The sequence below is a fragment of the Parasteatoda tepidariorum genome, chromosome 6 (assembly GCF_982258835.1).
Source record: "Parasteatoda tepidariorum strain Cologne lab strain chromosome 6, Ptep-v5.0, whole genome shotgun sequence".
Taxonomy (NCBI): Eukaryota; Metazoa; Arthropoda; class Arachnida; order Araneae; family Theridiidae; genus Parasteatoda; species Parasteatoda tepidariorum.
Genome location: NC_141760.1, coordinates 58,445,865 through 58,469,653, shown reverse-complemented (window position 1 = coordinate 58,469,653; position 23,789 = coordinate 58,445,865). Strand labels below are relative to the sequence as shown.

General features: G+C 26.3%; 1 protein-coding gene across 3 annotated transcripts in view; it reads right to left on the bottom strand.

The window, feature by feature from the left end:
* Positions 1 to 410: 410 nt before the first annotated feature.
* The window catches only part of LOC107447394 (neuronal acetylcholine receptor subunit alpha-7-like), a 414,295-nt gene continuing 390,916 nt past the window's right edge, over positions 411 to 23,789 (bottom strand). For 2 of the 3 annotated variants that reach the window (XM_087165901.1, XM_087165900.1), the window contains exon 9: positions 1,184 to 1,826. In XM_087165901.1, coding sequence (XP_087022027.1) covers positions 1,314 to 1,826 — 513 coding nt within the window. In that variant the 3' untranslated portion in view covers positions 1,184 to 1,313. Of the gene's footprint in view, positions 1,827 to 23,789 lie in introns of all 3 variants that reach the window. The other variant, XM_087165899.1, reaches the window with a different exon arrangement.

Here is a 23,789-nt window from a genome sequence, read left to right as displayed (position 1 = left end):
TGTGAACGACATTTATTAATAATTTGCAGTTTGTTTCATAAACCGTCTAATACTTGCATGTTATAAGATATTGAAATCTACATTACCATACATGATATTTATTATAATGTAGAACTTTTATATCATATTAGCAATTCGTTTCGTATATATTATACTTATTTGTATTATATAAATATTTAAATCTACATTGCAATAAATAACATCCATCTTACACCTATTCTTAACTATATTTATTGTACTTCTAATATAATTGTTTTTAATTAAAGTTTAAGTCGAATTACAACACTATTTTCTCTAAATATTAAATTTCCTATATTTGTAGGTTATAAGACATAGAAAAAACCATATTGCAATAATGAATATTTATTTCAATGTAGAATAATTACTACTGAAATAATATTTATTGATAATTTTTGTTTTGTTTGCATAAATATTTGAAAATTTAAATATTTAAATAGTTGAAGATCATAAAGTACTGGAGCTCACATTAGAGAAAATAACAATTATTGCCATGCATAACAGTTATTAAGTAAACGACATTTATTAATAATTTATAGTTTGTTTCATAAACCATCTAACACTTGTATATTGTAAGATATTTAAATCTACATTGCAATACATGATATTTATTTAAATGTAGTATTTCATGATATATTGGCAATTTGTTTCGTATGTATTATACTTATTTGTAGGTTATAAGATATTTAAATCTACATTGCAATAAATAACATTCATCTCACACTATTCTTAACTAAATTCATTGTACTTCTAATATGATTGTTTATGATTAAAGTTTAAGTTGAATTACAACCACCTTATTTCTCCGAATATTAAATTGAATTTCCTATATTTGTAAGATATAACATCTTGAAAACTACATTGCAATAAGCAATATTTATTGCAATGTAGAATATTTACAACTGAAATAATATTTATTGACAATTTTTGTTTATTTTGCATAAATATTTGAAAATTTAAATATTTAAATGTTTGAAGATCATAAAGTACTGGAGCTCACCTTAGAAGAAGTAACATTCTTTTGCCATCTAGAACAGTTATTATATAAACGACATTTATTAATAATTTATAATTTGTTTCAAAAAGCATTTAATACTGGTATATTATAAGATATTAAAATCTACATTGCAATACATAATATTTACTGTAATGTAGAACTTTTATGATAATTATTCGCAATTTGTTTCGTATATATTATACTAAATTGTAGGTTATAAGATATTTAAATCTACATTGCAATAAATAACATTCATCTCACGCGACTCTTCAATAAATTTTAATCTTCTAATCAACGCTTAGGCCATTAAATGTGGTGCAGATCCCAGAGATAGCACTGTGGATGCCACAGTAAATACAGTGAAGCTAATCAGACAAATTCTATCGACAACCATGGCCGCAAATTGCCAGTCTGACACAACTTCTGCGTCTATATCATCCTTCCGGTATTTGGAAGTAATCGTTTTAAGCTCCCGTAAAATGGCAGAAAGTTCTACATCAGCGTGCATGCATGTATGGACCATGGATCCATGATTCGATCCTCCAATAAGAACATTAGAATAGCCTCGATCGGTCTGCCCTCTTTGCAATGCTGGGGATGATGAAGATGTTGCATTACCTGCTCGAAAGTCTTCTTCTCCGCTTGCACCACCGCCATCTATGATATTAGTGAGAAGGGTTCTGGATGAACGTTCTTTAAGCTCCATTTCTCTAATTTTGGTACTCCTGAAGAGATCCCTTCTGGTGACCTTGTGGCCAGGTCTTTGCATTCTGAGTAACCACGGTAGCCATAAAAGAAAGATTTTTCTAATCTGTGAAATAAAGTTTTGAATATAAATTGAATAGTTATATTAATAGTTAAAGCAAGATAACCCTATAACAATAAGATAACATCTACTGATATTCACAAATACTGCTTTATTTGCGAAGGTACTTCAAGAAACTAAATATCTTATAAATGCCTTAAATATTTCTCATATAAATGCCTTTACTTATCTTTCCATTATAGGTGTCTATATTCTATGGTATAGTGCAGTGATTCTCAACCTTTTTTGGAGGGCGGCACACTTTTAACTATTTCGACATTTGACGGCACACAATGAAAAAAATTAGTTTATAAGTTGTTTACATACCTATAATCCACTGTGTTAAATATTTTGTGATAATAATTTTGAATGTGAAATAAAATAATATGTACTACAAAAGCGCGTTTATTAAGGGATTAATGATTTTTTTCGACTAATTTTTTATTAGTTAGTAGCAGGTATTTTTTTTTGCTAGTTATTAATTGTTAGCTTGTTTTCTATATGTATTAACTGTTATTTTTTGTGATTTCTTGTCAACTAGTTTTTTTGCTGATTATTAATTGTTAGCGTATTTTTTTGTCAGTTATTCTTTGTTAATTTGTTTTTTTAATTTTTAATTTCGTAGTTTACTTTAATGATTAGCTTTTATTTAAGTTTGAAATTCAATATTTAGCTTGCTTTCTTTTGTTAATAAATAATTTTAATAATCATTAAATTTCATACTTATTTTAAAATTTTTTAAAATTGTCAAAGACAATTTAAACACTTCCTTCTTATTTTAATTTATTTTAAGACTGTCAGAAACAAGACAATCGCCGACAAAGATGTTCACACTGTTAAGGCATGGATTGCCTTAACAGTGTGTATATATATATATATTGTATATATACTTGTATATTGTATACGTAACATTGTATATATATATATATATATATATATATATATATATATATATATATATATATATATATATATATATATATATATATATATATATACACTACCGGTCAAAAGTTTGCGAAAATTTTGAAATCTACGAAAAAATGGTCTAAATTCAAATGTTTATAGAACTGCGAAAAATCAGTCAAACTGCATGCAAATTTGATATGTTCTAAAGTGAATCCTCTACATTTAGTTACATATGATCAAATTGCAATACTTTATTTTTTGCGAACTGAATCCAGCTTTTCATCATGGGTTGTTTCTATGGTGAAAAAAGTTGTTAAGTTTGAACACCTGCCAAACTTGCAAAAAAATTTTTTTGTACTTTCTGTTAATGGAAAATAGTTATTTGAACCGTTCTGTGCAAGCTCTCAAAATTTCAAATTGTTTCGATTTGTTTTGACGAAGTTATAGATTTTTGAAAAACATGTGTACTTTTCTCGATTTTTGAGCATTCCACATATGCAGTCTTTTGGTCTATACACCTTCTACCAAAGAACTTTTTAATTTTAATGTTTTCTATATTTTCAACTAATTAATATTGATTATAAAACAAATATTCTTATTTATTATTTCAATTACAAAGAATTTATTATGAATATAATTAAAACAATATCTCATAAATGTCACATTTCATTGAAAATTTGTTTGTTCTTGCAAACGATACTCTGATATTTCGAATCGAAATCAGTTATGGGACATTTTACAACAGGAATGGAACTCTATATCACTTGAAGTGATTAATGGTTTGTTCGATCGAATGCCACGCATATGTAAGGCTATAATAAAAGCAAAAGGTGGATGGTTCGAGGAATTTAAGATTTAAATGTTAATTTATTTAATTACAAAATACGAATAAGAATATGTTAAATATTTGACCTGTTGTAAATAAAATAGTTTAGTAAAAATGCAAATTTTTTATACTATTGATATTATTGTTTTAGAATTATTTATGTAATTATTGTTATAACATTTTATTTTAATTTAATGTAAAGTAAAAATATCACAACAAAACTAATACATATAAGCAATAAATATAAACAATAAATATAAACAATAATAGTTACAATAATGAATAAGAGTATTTGTTTTATAATCAATATTAATTACTTGAAAATATCGAAAACATTAAAATTAAAAAGCTCTTTGGTAGAAGAAGTATAGACTAAAAGACTGCATATGTGGGATGCTCAAAAATTGAGAAAAGTACACATGTTTTTCAAAATTCTATAACTTTGTCAAAACAAATCGAAACGATTTGAAATTTTGAGGGCTTACACAGAACGGTTCAAATAACTAGTTTCCATTAACAGAAAGTACAAAAAATTTTTTTTGCATGTTTGGCAAGTGTTCAAACTTAGCAACTTTTTTCACCATAGAAACAACCCATGATGAAAAGCTGGATTCAGATCGCAAAAAATAAAGTATTGCAATTTGATCATATGTAACTAAATGTAGAGGATTCACTTTAGAACATATCAAATTTGCATGCAATTTGACTGATTTTTCGCAGTTCTATAAACATTTGAATTTAGACCATTTTTTCGTAGATTTCAAAATTTTCGCAAACTTTTGACCGGTAGTGTATATATATATATATATATATATATATATATATATATATATATATATATATATATATATATATATAGGGCGATTCCACGAAAAGTGGTCCTGAGTGACTAAATTTTCAAAATTATCGTAAAATCAAAAATGACGCAATTTCGGAATCTAGAAGATGTGCATTTTTTAATAGTTAAGATAGTTTTTTGAATTACAAAAAATATTTATGTGAATTCTAACAAAAGGTGGAACACTATGAATTTTAACAGGAGTTCTCTTCTTTGTTATGTTATATTCCAATGGAGTTCTTAAAATATTAAAGAGCAATAAAATAGTTTTTAGTAATAAATATAACTATTTTACTCTTTTATAATTGTTTAATGTATTGTTTTAATTTGGCCTAAATTTTTTTGCTTGTTTGAAAGTCGATTAATCAAGATAGTCTAATTTCCCAGTAACACACGTAACATAATTTTGCATTTTTTTCTGTAAAAACTTTAGTAGAAAAGAAAATTTAAAAATTTTTTGTTTTATAAATTAAGAAGACAAGATATGCAATGGAAAAAATTCTCGAATTAAAACTGCCAATAGTTAAAATTTTATAATTAATTTTATTCAAGGTAACACACGTAACGAAAAGTTACGCGCGTTACTGTTATGTGTGTTAGAGGTACTTATACACTTTAATTATTTATTTATTTTCAGTAAAAGATTTAAATCATGTTCGGACATTTTTTATAACCGCTGAGCAACTTCAATGCCACAAATACGGAATTGTAAGATTGTGGTTTTTTGTAAAATCAGGTCGGTATAAGCATTAATAAAAAAACAGCATAATAAGACGATAATTTTGAAACTTTTGGAAATTGTTTTCCCAAACTTCTATTTTTTATACGTTTATGTTTAAGTAGAATATTTCGACTGCATTTGCTAGATTATTATAAAATGGATAAGCTTAAAATAGTGTCTTTATCTGGATTTAAAAGAATAAGAAGATGAAGAAAAAAAGAAAAGAGCATAAGATTCTGCACTTCAAAGGAAAGAAAATAAGGAAATAATGAAAGTTAGACTTGAACTTTCAAAACAGATTGATAATGATGTAAAGGGTTCACCACTAAGTATTTCAGATGAACTTAATTATTAATAAATGGATTTTCTTCAAAAGTTAGATTGTTTATTATGCTTGTATTGAAACAAGAGCTGGTTCTCAGGATTATTACGGGGAAAAACGGGCAATAAAACGAAAGAACTATCTAACAATGTTCCTAAGAGAGGCTTATACTGATTTTTGTCAGTTACATCCTAAACATTGTTTAATTTTCCATATTTAGTGCTTTATGACTAAAAAATTTATTGCTACTGTAAAACTTAGAATCAAAACAAATATCATGAAATTTTTATTCTTTAACTGGAAGGCTAAAATTAAGTTTATGACAATACACGGTGATGGTAGAAGTATTTATGTATATAAAGTAAAAGAAATTTTGGATCTAATTGTTGGAAGGGTGCTTCTGATACTTACAAAAATTTCTCATTGCTTGTTATAGGTTTCTAACCATCATTTATTGTAGTTTGGTAACGATGAGAAAAAGATGACAATAGCTCACAATAAAAAATATATAATGGCAAATGTGCAAGAAGAATGTTTTGAAATAACTCTTGAAAATTGGACTAACTTTCAATAATACGTAAGAGTTAAAAGAATCCGAGGTGATACTTTCCAAACAAACATATCTAGCATTAAAACCAGGGAAATTCAAGTTGACTTTGCAATGGCATATTCTTTTGAATATCAAAACGAATTTCAATCAGCATTATGCTATCCAGCCACAGTTCCGTTATTCACAGCAGCTGTTTCCTTAGACGATACTCTCCTAAAGAGTTTAAAATAGAGTCCTTTACAATATTTTCCTAAGGCAAAGACAAAGGTGAAACAATGTCTACACTTTTATTTTAAGACTGTTTAAAAATGATTCTACTTCAGAAGATGAGCTAACAGAAACCTTCTATAGTAATAAGTCAAGTTAAGAATTTAAAAATAAATATATGGTTGAATTATTTCATATTTTGTCAATCAAAATATAAAAAAAGAAATTAATTTGGAAATATTTTACGATATCACATGCAGAAGTTCCTTCTATGGGATAGGTTTGTAGTACAAAATCTTGAAAGCGAAGCAAAAAGCAAAGTTATTTATATCATTGTGTTGTTATACAAAAAAATTTATTTGCTATCCAGTGTTGTTTGCAAAGCTAACCAATCAACTCATGCCTAATACAACAGTATTATATATTAGCCAAAAGGAAATAAAGATATTAATTGAAAAGATCAATGCATGGCAACGGTAATACAAAGCATAAAATCTATGCATAAGTATCGTTAGATACTTGAATAAGATGCATAGATGCACATTTTGGCACACAAATAGTCAGTAAGTCAATTTCTGTTCCCTCCTGATCAGAAGTGCTCCTATAATTGAAATTAAAACAACATATGCTCTATCTCGGGAACATTATTGACGCAAATGCACATGCTTGTAAACCTAAAATGCAATATTTGCATAAAATAATTGGAAAATATGCATATTTTTGTTTCCAAACAGAAATGATTTTGAAGGAATAGATGTGCCTAAGATTTGCTATGTTTTACTCTCTAAACCAGTATAAAGAAGGGCTACAACCATCTTTCCAGACCATTAACTATTTTATTTGCTAAAATAAATTGTTTTTCTTCTGCTAAATTAAAATAAATAAATGTTTTAGTGCAACACTTATGACTTCTCAGTTGAAATATTCACAGAGGGTAACACACGTAACGTTCAGTTAACACACGTAACGCACCAATTTCACCAAAATAAAGAAGTTTTTACTGTTGCAAGAAATTTTTAAAAATCACTAAACACAGCTTCGATATTGTATCTCTCTATAAAAGAAAATATCTTAATTTTTTGCCTTTATACTTCACAGAATTAAATGAATATATTCAAGGTTTCAAATATCTAGCATTATAAAGGGTAACACACGTAACAAAATTTCAGAAATTTTTTTTTTCAACATCAAATTAATTTGCGCCTTCAATCTTCGTTTTGAAAACTTACAACACATATAGATTTAACAACAAATTAAGAAAAACATAAAAAATATCTAACAAGTTTATTATAATAAGTGTTAAAGTTGAAATATGTCGTGTAAAAGTAACACACGTAACGAAAGAATCGCCCTATATATATATATATATATATATATATATATATATATATATATATATATATATATATATATATATATATATATATATATATATATATATATATATATATAATATTTTATATATATACACTTTTCCTTAATTTAAACTTTACTCATAATAAAAAAAGCATTGTAATTGTTATTGTATCTTTTCTAATATTTGGCTGCACATTTTTAGAATTTGGCGGCACACAAAAGTGCCGCGGCACACTGGTTGAGAATCACTGGTATAGTGATTCTTTTTATTATTCATCTGAGCCTGTGATGTATAGCTTGATTTGACAAATAAATCAGAAAAGTAGGACTCTATTTTTATTAATTTAGAAGTCTTTCATTTTGTTATTTTATTTTATTTTCTCACAAGGCGGAATAGAAAATAAATAAAATGATCGTGAAGTGTAGAATAGAAAATTCTTAAATAAACAGATTCTACATTCATATCACATTTATTATCCGTTATTTCATCCGAAACGTTGTAGTTAATTCGCTCTATATTTATCTTTATATTTATTTCTGTATCTATATCGTAATATTATTAATCTACTCACACTTGCATTCATAGGTGAACCTTAGAGAACTCCGGAAGGAAATTGCTAGAACATTTACTAATGAATGTTTTGTTTTGGATACGAGTAACATTCTATAAGGGTTTAGAGCTAACTACCAGAAGAAACCAGAATGAAAATGTTAGCTTACAGCTTGCAAACAGGAACGAAAAATTAATTTAAAGGTTAAAATCGAAACTAAATTAAAAATAAAAGAAAGATGCTAAAAGGAGCTTTAGACAGTAATTAAAGGAAGTATGGAGAGAAAATGAGTGATGAACAGCTGAAAGTTAATAAACTATGTGTAAAGTTGATATAAAATTAGAATTTTCAATATAATGAAAAATTATTATTTTGAATAATTTTCATTGATACAAAGTTTTACTTCAGAAGAACTTTAGCGTAAATGTGGATCAGGTTTTATTCTTTTCTTTACAATAGAATATCCTTCAATTCAAGTTATATATCTGTATTTTTATTTGCATTTTCACTTTCTCTAAATTCGACTAATTAAAAGCTTTAAAATTGCTAAATATGGTGAAATCAAAATTTTGTAAAATTTAGTAAACATAATTATGTTGTTTTCTTTCAATCAGAAGTGCAATTACTTTACAGTACGGTAATTTTAGGAGATTTGTTTTCTTTGTGTAAATGTGTTATTAAACTATAAATGTAATTGTAGATCAAAGTATTGTAAATATGTGATTAAGTATTCTGAGAAACTACTTTTTAGACTATATAATGGATTTTAAAAATTTTCATATCAAATTATGAAAAAGCGGAATCTTAACGAAAAATATACTAAAAGACTTAAATATGCAATTGACATGGGTCATTTTCAAAAGCCTTGTGCCTCTTGAGTTAAAGTAATTTTAATTGCTGAAATAAAGCTTTAAATAAAATAATTAAGCATTAAAATTAATTTACTAAATGATTTTAATAAATATACAGATACATAATAATTACTTAATAATAATTATGTGATAGTTCTTTAATACGTCAGATATAACTAAATTACCATGTACCAGCATTCTTTGCTTCTTATTTAGCTGCAATTCAACTGTTAATTGATAATAATTTGAACTAATCTAGCTGTGAAAGTTGTGTTATATGTAATATTTATCATAGTTTATATAATATACAGTTTAAAAATTAATTTTAAGTAAAACTCAAAGAGATTAATGTTGTCCCGGGAATTTTTGCATTTAATTATTGAATTAAATTCTTTCTGTTGAGTTAGTGAAAATCTATCCCATGGTATTATTTTTAAGTATCCCTGGATGTACTATTTTTAAATAAGGTAACCATTTTGAAAATTGTCTTTAATTTGCTCTATTCTAAGAAAATAAATCTTTAACAAGAGAAGGACGTCTTATGAATTTTTTTCTCTGCTATTAGCATAATTGTTTTAAATTTATTCTTTCAATATTCATCGGATTTTTTCATGGAAAGATTAAATTACGCTTTTTAGTTTTGCTTAAACATTTCTTCTTTTCAACTGAGACTGTCCAAGTAAATAGTTTGGCATTTTCCCCCATTCTTGTACTCTTTCACTGTGTTACCATGCTCATTGTAGTTAACAGTAAATGTAGATGATTTTACGTTAAAAATATCCTTCATCGATTTTTATTTTGTAATTGCAATGCTTTTAATTTATCTGATTGCATCTCAACTATAAAATAAGAACTTTAATTTTTTTCATGTTTTTCTTTTAAAGCTAAATTTTAGATAGTAATATGAGGAAGATTTCTTTCAACTTAAACTTCAACTTAGACTGTTCATTTAGTATTTAATTATATTTTAAATTTATTTAAATAAATATAGGTAGGTATCAATATTTGTATAACTAAAATTCAATTATTTGCAATACAAGAACATTTAAAATTTAGCTCTACAAACAGCTTCTGTATCTTTTATTTTTTCCCACTATGTTACCTACCATTTATTTTATTAACTAAGCTTCGCTATAAAGGTTAAAAAAGGAATTTCATTGATTAGAAGTGTAAATTTGACAAGAGTGTAAGTTATGTAACATTTCAAAAAAATAACATTAACTTGAAATATAAAATGATCAAAAGAATGAAAGCTTACAATTTTTAATAAGTATCAGCAGGATGTAAATTTAATTTTTATCATTTATAATAATATAAATAATTTTTTATTTAAGCATATTTCAGCATTGATGAAAGAGAAAAACATGAGGCACATTTAAGTTGATGCCTTATTTTATGTTCCAAATCAAAAAGTGCACTGCTGTTTTAGGTTTTACATGCCTGAAACATTCCAACTACAGCTAAAATGCTTGAAAGTAATAAAACACACTTGGAATAAATTTTTGAATGAAATTTATTCCAAATGCCTTTCCATTTACAAAATGACCCATATACTAAGCAAATGCAACATAGTAAATAAATAATCTCAAGAATCTGAAGTGGTAAGATATTACTTGATTAAAATAAACTTCCTAGGCTTTAAAAATAAGCAGATGGAAATTAAAATCAATATGTTTCAAGTGCTCAAAAATTGGCTCCCATTATCAAGACTTGCCAGACGTGAATGCGAAGAAATGAAAGTGATTTAAAATATCGCTGACAACTTTACGTTTTATATTTCAAATCCCACTCACCGAGTCGTGGTGGATCAGGAGATACAGCACTTGCCTGAAAATGAGGTAATCCGGGTTCGAATTTCAGCAATGGGTGAGATTTGAATTTAGCACCCGTCTCGCAACGACCAAAGTGCTGAAGAAAAATATCCTCAGTGGTAGAAGGATTGTGGGTTAGAGTCCCCTTACCGTTAGGCTAACGTGACTTTCTTCTCCATGTAACGCAAATGCGGTTAGTTTCATTAAAAGCTCCTCCAAGGAGGGAAATTTTTCCTAATAATTGATCCAGTAGTTTCCTTGCCTTTGGAACGAGTTCAAAATTACAAGGCTGCGGAGGTGAACATTGGCAATCATTAACTCAAAAATTGGGTCGACTCTTCCATGACTGTCATAAAATAAAGCCCCACTTACGTCTGGCAATCTAGAGAATGAGTGCCTATTTTTGAGAGCTTGAAACATATATGTCGACTTTTATTTCCATATACATATTTTTAAAGCCAATTAAGTCTTTTTTAATCAAGTAAATACAACATGGCTAAGAATCTAATATTTGTTTATATTTTTTAAATATAAAAACTGAGAAAATTTGAGAATCCTAAAAGTTTCTTCTTTGGAAAATATTCAGAAATAAAAAATTGGTTTTATGAGTAATATTTCCTAAAATATTTAAAAAGGGTTTTATAATTGCTTTAATTCATTCGATAATATGTTTTTCTAACATAGGTTTTGATTTTTTAAAAACTAGAGAATATCAATTTAAAAAATACTAATAGAATAAGTGCTTTCCCAATAATTCTTCGATAAAAAAACTGCTTTAAATATGTGAATAAGTCTTCAACAGTAAATATTTAAGAAATGATATTTATAGCAGCATTTTTCGTACAAATATTTTTTAGAATTATAAAAGCTTTCATAAAAACAAAATAAATTGAAGTTTATAAGTGCCTTGTTTTTGTTTGTCACAGATTTAATTACAATTGATATTTTGTTTGTACATTGTTATGCATTTTTGATTGTGTTTCAATGGATAACAGTGTCCCCTGCTTAAAAACAAAGTATTATTGCAAGCACTCTACAGAATATAAAAATAATGTTTGATGAAAAAAGGGAAACATTTCCTCTTCAGAATCATAGAGGTTCATTAATTACATTTTGAACTTTAAGATATAAACTTGGACATGAAATGAAAACTGTCAGTCTTTTTTTTAAAATAAAAACGTTCTTTTTCTAAATATTCTTTCTGTTTTTTTGTGGTTACAAAAAAGTTTAATAAATATCGATATCATATCACTTTGTTCCATTGGAGAATTTTTTTTAAAGAAAGAAATTACGACGTGGTTTTCCAGAATTTGTTCGAAAAGAATTGTTCCGAGAAAAATGAGGTTCACACTTAAAATTAATTAGAGCTTCACTTCAAAAAGTCTCTCTTCAAATGTCGGGAAACTTTTTTCTGCTTTTAATTCTCAAACTTTTCTACTACAAATCAAAGGAGTCTTAGAGCTGTAAAATTATTATAAAAATAAAATTGTTTTTTCTTTATAGAAATGATCAAACTAGAATGGATTTCTTAGCATTTATAGTAATTATAATAAATTGGAAGCTTGAAACAATTTTAGTTTATATCTTTGTAGTTCACAAAAAACTACTTTTTTTTAAAAAATATAACGATAACTCTTAAAAATGTTTTTATTTAAGTTGGATGATAACATGAAAGATCTTTGTGGGAGAATAAAATAAAAAATATTTCTAAAATATTTATTTCAACACAGATATATCACTTTAACTCCTTAATTTATTCGGTTATATTAATAATATAATTTTATAATATAATTCTATGGAATTAAAAATATTTTAAAATATTTAGTTTTGTAAAATAACATACCTTACAAATTTTTATTGCTTTGATGAAAAAAGGAGGCAAAAATAAACTCTTACAAAAATTGGTTCAAATTTGATTCGTAGTATTGATACTTAGAACCGTAATATCATGCGAATTGGTCGTAACTTTCAGAATATGATAAATAGAACCATGCTTTCGTTCAAGTTTTAAATCATGTAATCGAGATTTAAATGGTTTAATTTTCACTATGATATAACACAGCATAATTACACGATATAACTCATCATAATTACATGATGTAACTCATCATAATCCCGTGATCGCGTGACTCATCGTAATAAAACTTGATCGCTTTTATGCCAGGCACTAAGGTATCATGATATAATTGCAAATTTTACCTCATTTACCAAATTTTTGTGCATTTTTATGAAACCATATTTTATAATTAATTGTACTAAAATCATTACCAAAGTGCTTTATTAAAAATTATTTTGGTTTTACCATAGAGCCAGAAATACGGTAAATTTCACCATATTCTGGTAATTTTGACTATATTTTTTTCTCAGTGAAACTTCGCACCCTAAAATGTCGTTTACACTAAATAATAATGTTTAAGGTTGAGCCTTCAAACTATTGAGAGTGAATTCTAATACGTGAATATCAGATCATTAGATCAAAAGTTATTCCGGGTTTAGCTTTTTCTTACGCATTGTACACTAGGTAATCAAATTAAAAAAATTGTATCGTGATTTATTTTAGCACCATATTACTGTTCTTACAATTTAAACGATATTATCGATATTATCACACGATACCAAAATTTCAAAAGTATACATCTCACTACATAATGAAGAAAGTAGTCATTATTGAAACCAAATGTCGTGATTTTATTTGTTATATACTTTTAGAAAATCTACTTCTTTAGACTGTTAGTTAATTTTATTAATTACTTGTCTACTAACTTGTCTTCTGAAGTGTTCTTTTATAATTTAATCCTGTCATTGAACTTTATAACAACTAAAAAGCAGAATTTAATTAAATTTTTTTTCATGGAAAGTAAATTAACATTATTTCAAATGAGGGATACTGCGCTTGTCAACATTTTTGCAGTGCTAATAATGATGATTATAATTTTGTAAAAGATAATTAAAAATGTATTTATAAAACGAGGAAAATTTTTATATATTTGAAAACTTTCTTACTTATTTGCAAAACTGTTTTCCTTTTAAAATTAATGAAATTAGTTTTCTTCTTACTTAATCTGAGCCTAGTTTTATAAAATATTAATTTTAAAAATATTACTTGGAAAATATTAGTTTGGAAATTAGGTTTAATAATTTATAAATTTATAGAGATTGGTGTTCTTTGAAAGTCCAATCTTTACATTAATGGTGATATAATATGTATTTATTAAAGTCCTTAATTTATTGATTCATGCAAAAAAAAAATAATTGAAAATAATGTACAGTGTGCAAAAAAGGAAAAATAAACGGACCGCTCTGAGTAACCTTTAATTTTCTTTAAACAAGACTTCATTAAAATTCGATTTCTCAGGAACTATTCGACGGATTTCGCTAAAATCTTTCTTTAAAATGATGTAAATAACATACCTTACATTTTAAAACCTTTTTGTTTATCATTAAATAAAACAATAAAAAACAATAAATATTAACTGAAAGTTGTTTTTTTCAAGGAATTATCTTATAAAGTTTATAGTAGTGCTCTAAAATTTTTCAGTTGGCTTTTAAAAATATCTCAAAATAAGGGGAAATAGGCAAACAATATAACTAATATTTAGGAATATTTACTTTGGACAGCTCTCCTGGCCAAATTATTGGGAGCATATTTCCCCTATTGCGGCTACCCTTTATATTTTGGGGGTCTGAAATCGTAATCAGTAAAAAGAAAAAAAAAGCAACAAGAAAAAAAAAAGGTATCATTATCCAGGGAAAATACGATTTTTTGTGTCTGATTTCGCAACTTAAAATATCGTCTGCACTACTTAGTTAGCATATTTGAGGTCACTCTCTTAAACCATTAAGATTAAGTGTCAGGGCGTGAAAATCCGACCATTAGATCAAAAGTTATTAAGCTTGGCTTGTTTATTTTTTTGTGCACTGTACATAATTTTTTTCCTTCTAAAAATAAAGTCAGTGTTTATGAAATTCTACATGTACCTCCATACATAAATTTTTCGGATATTGAACTTCAAATAAATGTTGAAGAGGGGTGAAACTTTTATTTAGCTTTTCTTTAATTTGCCAATAAAACGTTTATGGAACATTGCGTAAATTTTCACTACATTTGATAATTTTCACTTCATTTTTCTTCGCTTTTGGCGTTAAGACCTTTATTCATGCGAAGCTGATTCTTAGGTTAATGGTTTTCTGATTGCATCATTGATTTTATTTCTGAAGCCATTTATTGGTTTTATGAGGAAAGATATTTTAATGCAAATATAGGCTAACGATATCAAGAAAAATTAACATATTTTTTTCATTATCCAGTTACGATCAATAAAATAATGTTTATTTCACATATACACAAATATGGCAGTAGATATTAGTGAAAACATTAAATTATAATTCCTTTTTAGAAGTACTTAGTAAAAACAGGGGAATATTTATGATTTAGACTTTTATTGAGATGTAATATTTTAGTTCAGTATTAAAGTATAATTTAGATTCTAGTTCAATTAGGATTTGAATTTTGAGTCTTTTATGATAAAATATTGGTGATGGGATTGTTTTAAATTTTATCAATTGTAACAGCATGCTCACAGAAACTTTATGGACTGGAATGGACCGTAACAGCCTAATTTTAATTAACATGCTTTGGCTGCTACAATACTAAAGTATCAGCAGCAGATTTGCTTTAAAGTAACAGGCTTCATATTTCGCACATTTTACAATTTCTTGTTTTTTTTTCTAGCCTATTACTCTTGCAATAACAGTGGTATTCAGAAAGACTTTGCAAATATGTTATAAAATGTAACAAAGAGATATATTCTCCTTTAACCTTTTTCATTGATTGAAATGTTACATATTAGACGGATAATCCCAAGAATCTAAACCAAAGGACTTGATAAAATGAATTTACTTCATAAATTATAAAGTTGTAAAAAGTCAACATGATTCGAGAGTTCAAAAATAAACGCCAACTCTCAAGATATGGATGGGGAAAATAAAACAGATTTGAAACACAAAAAATAAAGTTGACAACGACAAAATGAAGTAAAATAAAATTTAAAAACAAGACTAGAAAAAAATTGAGATGGTCTAGAGAATCAGGGTAGAATAGATTTTCAAGGAGGATGAAGATAACTGATATCATTAACATTAAGGATTCTGCCTTTATATGAATGAGACAAGGCTGCAGAATATCAATATGAGTTGATGTCAAATAAGCGGAAACAGTTTTGACATTATAGAAAAATCTTATGTAGAAGGTTCAAACAATATGCAGCAATAGATGGTTTATTAAATTAAAGATTCCCCTTTTTCCTATTAAACTGTGCATGACATCTTATTGGAGTAATATATAACATATTATCACTAAGAGGCATTTTTGTTTTATTAAAAGATGTTTAGACCTAAAGAAAAAGTAGATAGGATAAAAATAACTGAATTTACATTGCAATTATTTTTGAGAGTACATGCTATTTTTAGAACAGATACAATACTGTAACAGATTTGAAACTTTAATTCTATGAAATAGCACATATATAAAGTTCAATTACAAAAAAAAATCTCGGTAAAATGTTTAGCATGTTTAAAGGCGGTGCCAATTCTTCGATAAGATATTGATAAATTTAAAAAAAAAAAAATCATAATTTGGGGAAGTTATTACGGAATAATTTCAGAGTGAAATTTTGTGCTTTTTTTAAAAAGCTTTTGTTTAGCAGACTGTAAATTTTCGTTTATGCCTGAAATTTAGATGTGTTAGGTCTCTCTTACATTTGAAGATAAAGAGGTAAGAACGTTTCATGCTCATGAAAGCTAATTCTGAAACGATTAACCATAAATGATTAACGAAAAAAAAAAGAAGTAACGATTTCCTCATCACATCTCAGCTTCACTGTGTAATAATTCCCGGGAGAAACTGATTTTCCATGTTATTGATTAGCCAAAACATAGAAGTCTTCAAAATGCAAAATATGGTTCTCCAATCTTTATTTTTGTGAAAAATGGACAAAAACAGTTCTTTCTCCTCGATCTTTAAAAGATGAAGTTAGTACAAAAAAATTTTTCATCAACATTTTTTATAGGTAATTTTTGATTTAAAAAGTTAGAGTAATGAAAAATTTTAAAATTTCTTTATGAATTGGTTTTGGTTTAAACATAGAAATGCACTACTAGTCAAATAATTTCTACTATGCAGTCTAAAGAATACTAATTTCTTAAAAACGGAAGCATCCGCATAAATATTTAGCTTTGAAGCTGTTCTTGGAGCAGACATCAATATCACAGCAAATTTTTCAAAATAATTTTCAACAATAGTTTTTTTTTAATAGTTTATCTTAAAACTAATGGGGCGAGAGAGAAGTGTATAAAAGTCACTTATTAAGAGTTAAATCAAATAAATAGAAATGATTAATTAAGTTAGTCAATTGTGATGTTTGGACAATAAATGAGTTATGATGGAAACATTACCCAAAATTTATTCATGATTCTTTAAAAAATTTTATTCGTTGCTCCATTATTTTTCAAAACTATTCAAATTTTCCTAAAGCATAAATTAAATTAAAATATATTTTCAAGCATATTTCTATGACGTTATCTTTAAAATATATAATTAAAGTAGGAGGCAAAATTTTTTAATGATGTTTTATAAACTTAAGATTTTCTTAAAGCCTTCATTATCAAATTGTTGATGTACGTAAATTTTGTTATATCGGACAACATTATGCTGTTATTTCACGGGTGTATTCACTAAATGGCTTATCTGATGACAGTGGCTCACTTTTTCTGAAAATCTTGTTAAAATTGAAAGATTACATTGTTTTGAAGGAGTGGAAAATGTAAAATATTCACTAGATGGGCTGTGTAAAGACAATATCTCCTACATTTTTAAGTTCTTGTAAAAATTAAAAGATTTATTTTGAAAGAGTAAAAAGCGACAAGTGAGAAAAAAAACAAGATAAATTAATATCTTTACAAAATTGTAAAAGAAATCTCTGGTGTATCTATTATTTAGCGTAAGCAGACAGGAGCCTCAATTCCACGATTATGAGTTAAAGCAGTGAATTTCATGTGGAAATAATCTTAAAAACCCATTATAATACTTAATCTCACATCTTTAATAAGGGACCAACAAAATTAAAATCAATAAAATTAAAATCAATAAAATTAAAATCAATAAAATTAAAAACCAATAAAATTATGAATTATAAAGTATCGTCTTCAAGACAGGAATAAAATTAATTTTTTAGTATCTTTGTGTTTTTTAGTTAGTAAAGAGAAAAATAAAGAAATAAAAGTAAAATTTGGGTTGATTAAGAAAATCGGATATTTACTATATTATATTTGCCAATGAAGGTATTTATTAAGTATATAAATTAATAATTTAGAATATTTCTATTATGTAGTAAATTAATATAGAGTACTGATTGCAGCATCATAGAAATACTGGAATGCATCTAGAAGCAAAATATCACTTAAAGTATTTAAAAATGTTGTATAAAATAAAGTACAGTATATTTGTTTTTTGTAAGTAAGGAGAAAAATAAAGAAATAGATATTTATGAGATCATATTCTTAGCAAAAATTAATATATCAAATTAAATCAATAGATAAAATTAAATCAATTTATACATTAAATTAAATCAATTTATACATTAAATTAAATCAATTTACACATTAAATTGATGTATTAATTTTTAAAAGCAGTAAAAGCATGAAAAAGCAAATTTTTATAACAACAGACATATTTTGTGGAAATATTATTCTTAAAAGTCAGTGAGGTTTGTAATTTCGGAGTCTCTTAGATATATTTGACCTTTGAAAAATATATATATTTTTTTATGTAGATCACAAAACCAATTAAAGAACTAAAAGCAGTTCCAGTAATTACTGCAAAAAAATTGTGGTAAATTAAACAAAAAAAAATGGTTCATTACTAATTATTGAACGGATTGAAAATAATTTTTGATTATAAATGCAAACAACAAATATTTTTTAAATTTTTTCAAAACAATGCATTTGACTTAAAAGTCAATACACTTTTCCTTAGTAAACCGATTAATTTTAGAATTTTAATTAAAAAAAAAAATATTTTATAATTTTTAATATTATTAAATTTTTAGTTAAGTAATTTATAATCGTATTCTCAAAAATGTATTGCAAATAAAAGGAATTTATATATGAAATGACAATTTACTTATAATTAAAAATAAAGAATCTTTTATTTACCACTAAATTTTTCGGCAGTATGTGAAAAATTTTGCTGTAGTTCATGATTTGGAGAAAATATCAATCTGTAATGCTGCTGCTTTATAAAGTAATGAAAACATATTTAATTTCTTTTTGAATTTTTTTCTTTAACTATATTTGTAAAGATTTCGATCATTTTCTTGGTTATGCTTCCCCAATATTACTTATCTTCAGCCTGTATTATCCATTAAGATATCGAATTTAGATTAACAAATGATTATTAACTTTGTAACTTTGATGCACTTCCTTATAGCTGACAATAATCTAGGTAATATTCATTTAGCATTGCATCAATCTAAAACATTATCAAATCTAAAATAGTTACCTCATATTTAAGAAAGGAACTTCGATTTCAATTGGAGTAAGATCTATAAGTATTTTTCTTCAGTTTGTTTATACCTGTACCTTGATAGATTTTTGTAATGTGTTTTTACTTTAAACAATTCTTTAATATAAAAAGTAAAAATATGAAGGCAGAGATATAGGCATTATCAATACTCAAAATCACAATTCATGATACTTTCAAACAAATTCATAATAGTAAGTGCTAGCAAAAAAATTCTTTAAATTCAGAAAATGAACTAAACATATTTTGAAAATCAAAATTAGCAATTAAATTTATGATTTTAATTTAAAATTCTGAAGTAGATTGATTTTTGTGATAATCCATTAAAATTTCCTCAATTATTGTACATAAATATAAAAGTAATATAAAACTTGGTTTTGTTAATTATTATAATTTACAGCAATTGCAATGATTTAGTGTAATTGCAAGCAATTACTATTCACAATAATTATTATTTACTAATTGAAAGTGCACCTACAATTTAATTGGAAGTTTTAAAAGTTGATATTTCTTAATATTATAATTAATACTTCGATGCTTTTAAAAATTTATTGTGTGAATATTTTAGAATTTATAATTTATTTCAATAAATAGAAATAAAATTTTGCGAACGAAATGTTATTATTCTTGGTTTTTTTCATAAGCGTGCAAAGAATTATGTTTGATGTTATTTAGTACCTAAATAATATTTAAAAAATTGATTGGATTTTTAAATTTCTGTTCCCGATCAATAAAAAGTGTCTGAATGCAAATAATGTAAATTTGAAATATTTTTTTATATGAAGGTAATAAAAAGTCTTTTGGAAGTTTACTATAAAATATATATTTCAGTACGTAGTTCTGAGCTGCGATGGCTCAGTAGTTAAGTGTCATTGTGAAGAACTAGGGTTCAATCCCCAGTGTTGGCTTGAAGCCTGTCCAGCTTCAGATCAGTGGGTACTATCTTGGTTGGGAATGACAGGCGGCGTGTGTACAGTGCTGGCCGCACTGTTACTTTCATGTCCTTGGTTTTGAAATAATAGAGCTTTATCCTCTATGACCCCCCGATCCATAATGGGCTGTTGCGGTAATGCGCTACTTTTGACATGCAGTTTTACATTTAACAGCTAATTGTAGTCGCACAATAAATAAATATGAGCAAATTATTTTCAAGAATTTGAAGAAGATAATTCAATTTATGTCATTAATTATTTTTAATTAATGTTTATTATTAAGCATAAAAGTTTTTATTTTTTATTTTAACCTGTAGTAAAATAAAAAATAAATATTAATTGTTTTTATTTCATAATAATTACCATTTATATTATAAAATAAAAATAATAATTCTATTAAGTTTTTTTTAAAATTTTCAATGTACTATTAATAATAAATATTTTTCTTCTTCTTACATTCACTTAAATTTTTTTGGTTCAGTTTTTTTTAACAATTAACTAAAGCAGACAAGAAACACAAAGTTGAGGTGTTTTAAATCAATTTATTTAACTTCATAACATAATTGAAGCCATATTAAAACGCTTTTCATTTTCTTAAAATCTATACTAGGATTCATGTTAGCACCATGTCAAATACGGTACATTTTTTACATGTAATTATAAAAGACAAAAATATGACATTCTACAATTGAACAAAGTACAAATGAAGTAATGTTAAATCATTTCAACTCCCAAATGCAAACAGTCAATATATTTCATTTCTTGATCTAAGAAACATTGCTGATTATGTGCCAATATTTTCCCCCACTTAAGCTGCTCAAAAAGTACTTATTTCATAGTACTTATTTGGTACTTATTTCACACATTTCATTGTACAAAGAAAAAGAAATATGCCTAAACATTCTTACCAAAGGACTGATGATTTGAGACATTAAAATCAATGTCCAGCTGAAACACACTTCTAAAAGAGAATTAACTAGCGTTAATGTGCCTGATACACGTGCGCATGCGCGTTTCATTCGCGTCGCTCTCGCGTAGGATATCGCAACGAGCGTTTTCGCGTTTCGCGCCTGATGCTTTTATTTTGGCACTTTTTTTTACCTATATTTTTGCGCGTCATTATTTACGCGCAATAACTATAAATTTAATTCCTAGTTTTGCTAATTGTTATATTTCAGCCCTGTTGTAGCATCAAAACGTCCCTTATCAAGTCAGTCTTTCTAAAAAAATTGATGTGATTTACCGTTCGAAAGGTGTTAAATAACTTCCGTTAAGCGTAAGTCTTGTAAAGACGTTTGGAATGTGAACAGTTTAAAATTTTTTAAAAATAGTAAAAACGGATCGTACACCTAATTTCTTTGCCAGTGTTGTCAGAGTGTTGGAGGATCATCTGCGAAATGACGAGTGCAAGGGGAATGTATATCCAATCATCATGCAGCAATCGAGAATAGAAATCATCATGCAGCTCAACAATACTGTCAAGTGAAAAACTCATGCAAAATAAAAGTAATTTTGTATGGCATAGAAATATTGCTTTTGAAGCAAAGCTATAAAATTGCTAAAAAATGTGAGCAAATACGTGCGCACAACGAGGCAGTTACAGATAAAATGTGAATTGCTTATTAAGCACATTAACATTTTTGCTAAACATTTAACACTTTTACTAAATAGAGTTTGACAAATCTGTGAGTAGAAATAATCATTATTTTTTTAAAATTAACGTATTGAATTTGAATGCATTGTTTTCTTATTGAATAAGTTATACAAAGTTGAATATCCACTTTTTATTTTAGAAAAATCGTTTTTTCTATTTTTCAATAAATTAAGTCGTCTTTACCATAATTATAAAAAAGAAATAGACTTTTACTTACGATGACATTATTTATTATGACTTTAATGATTGTCTGATCAAACAAGTTTTTAAACAATTGACTTCTACCATGAATATCCTTAAAATTGACTAAAACTATAATTGATATCTACTATAGTTAGAATTTTAATATAATGAGAATTTTAGCATGGTTTATTTAAAACAAGTAAAATCACTTTGAAGAATTATTTAAAAATTATTATCTTCAGCTAGACTATACTCAGGATGTAAAAGCGGAAATACATGCTGAAATTAGAATGTAATTTTTTAGTCACATATTTCAGTGTTATTTATTTGTTTACTAATTATATTGCTAATACAGAACATTGCAGTTACATTTAGAAATGTAATGCAATCGGAAAAATAATTCAGAAACTAATTTATGAACACAGCATAATTTATATTTTAAATATGAAAGAGTACCTATAATAAAATTTCAAAAGGTAAGTGCTGCCTAAAATTCAAAATAAATAAATAAGTAAATAAATGCATAAAAATAGAAAATAAATGAATAAATAAATATTAATGATAATGATGATTTAAATCTTAAATTAATTAGATAAAAATATTAAATGTTAAATTTAATCTTTTATTTGCCATTGTTAAAAAAGCTCATTAAACGCTGAGTTGCATAAAAGCTTCGTGCCATTTTGTGGTAAATCCTCCACAGTCGCTACACTGGCTTTTGATTAGGGACGAATAATTGCAAACTGACAATCTTTCATTTTTATCTAAAATTGGTATCATTTATTTATGTGCGGATCCGATTTCAATCACTATAAGTTATTCGTGATGTTCGTGAAACTTAGCCATTCTTATAAACGTGCACAATCGTGAATAATAACAATAACTGAGACTACGATTAAGGGAAGTTATGTAAAGAATTAAGGAAAATTGTCAGAATTAATATGGAATGGTGGAAAAAATCAATTGATTTCAAAACTCACACTATGTTTACTAACTTACAATTTACTTCATTTATCTATGCTTAGGTATGGGATGAAAGGGTGATGTAGAGCCAGCGATTATCCCTACTTATCTATATAAGTAAGCAAGTGAGAATTTGTTCTTTCGAAAATCTCACACACTGTCAAATGCTCAATTTGGTAGATGGAAAAGAATGAAACGTATATCATTTTAGGATTAACTCTTATCAAAGATTTTTTACACTGAAAAAAAAAAGAAATTTTGTTTCACACTATTTTTTTTACGCTTAAAGTAAGAGATTTTAATGCACTAGTGACCTGCTGAGGTTGTTTTAGTACTCTGCTCAATTTTCCCATTCAGTTTAAAACAGTAGTTTGTTAAGGAAATTAAAAAAGTTTGTAGTTAAACAATCAGGTTAGATCATAAAAAGCAGTACTAAGTCTTGCCTATCATTTTAGAATGAAGCACACTTATCAACACTGACACAGCTCAAAAAAATCCATTTTTTTAACATTTGAAAAGCTTTTAATGCAAGTCCCTCAGGTCAGTAGTGACCTGCTGAAAATATTTTAGTATACCATTGGATTATCATATTAAGTTTAAAGCAGTAGTTTGCAAAGAAAATTAAAAAAAAAAATAGTTTGTAAGTTTAACAAACAAGTTATACTATAACTAGTAGAGTAAACTCTTGATTAATGCGTAAAATTGGTGTTGACCTAG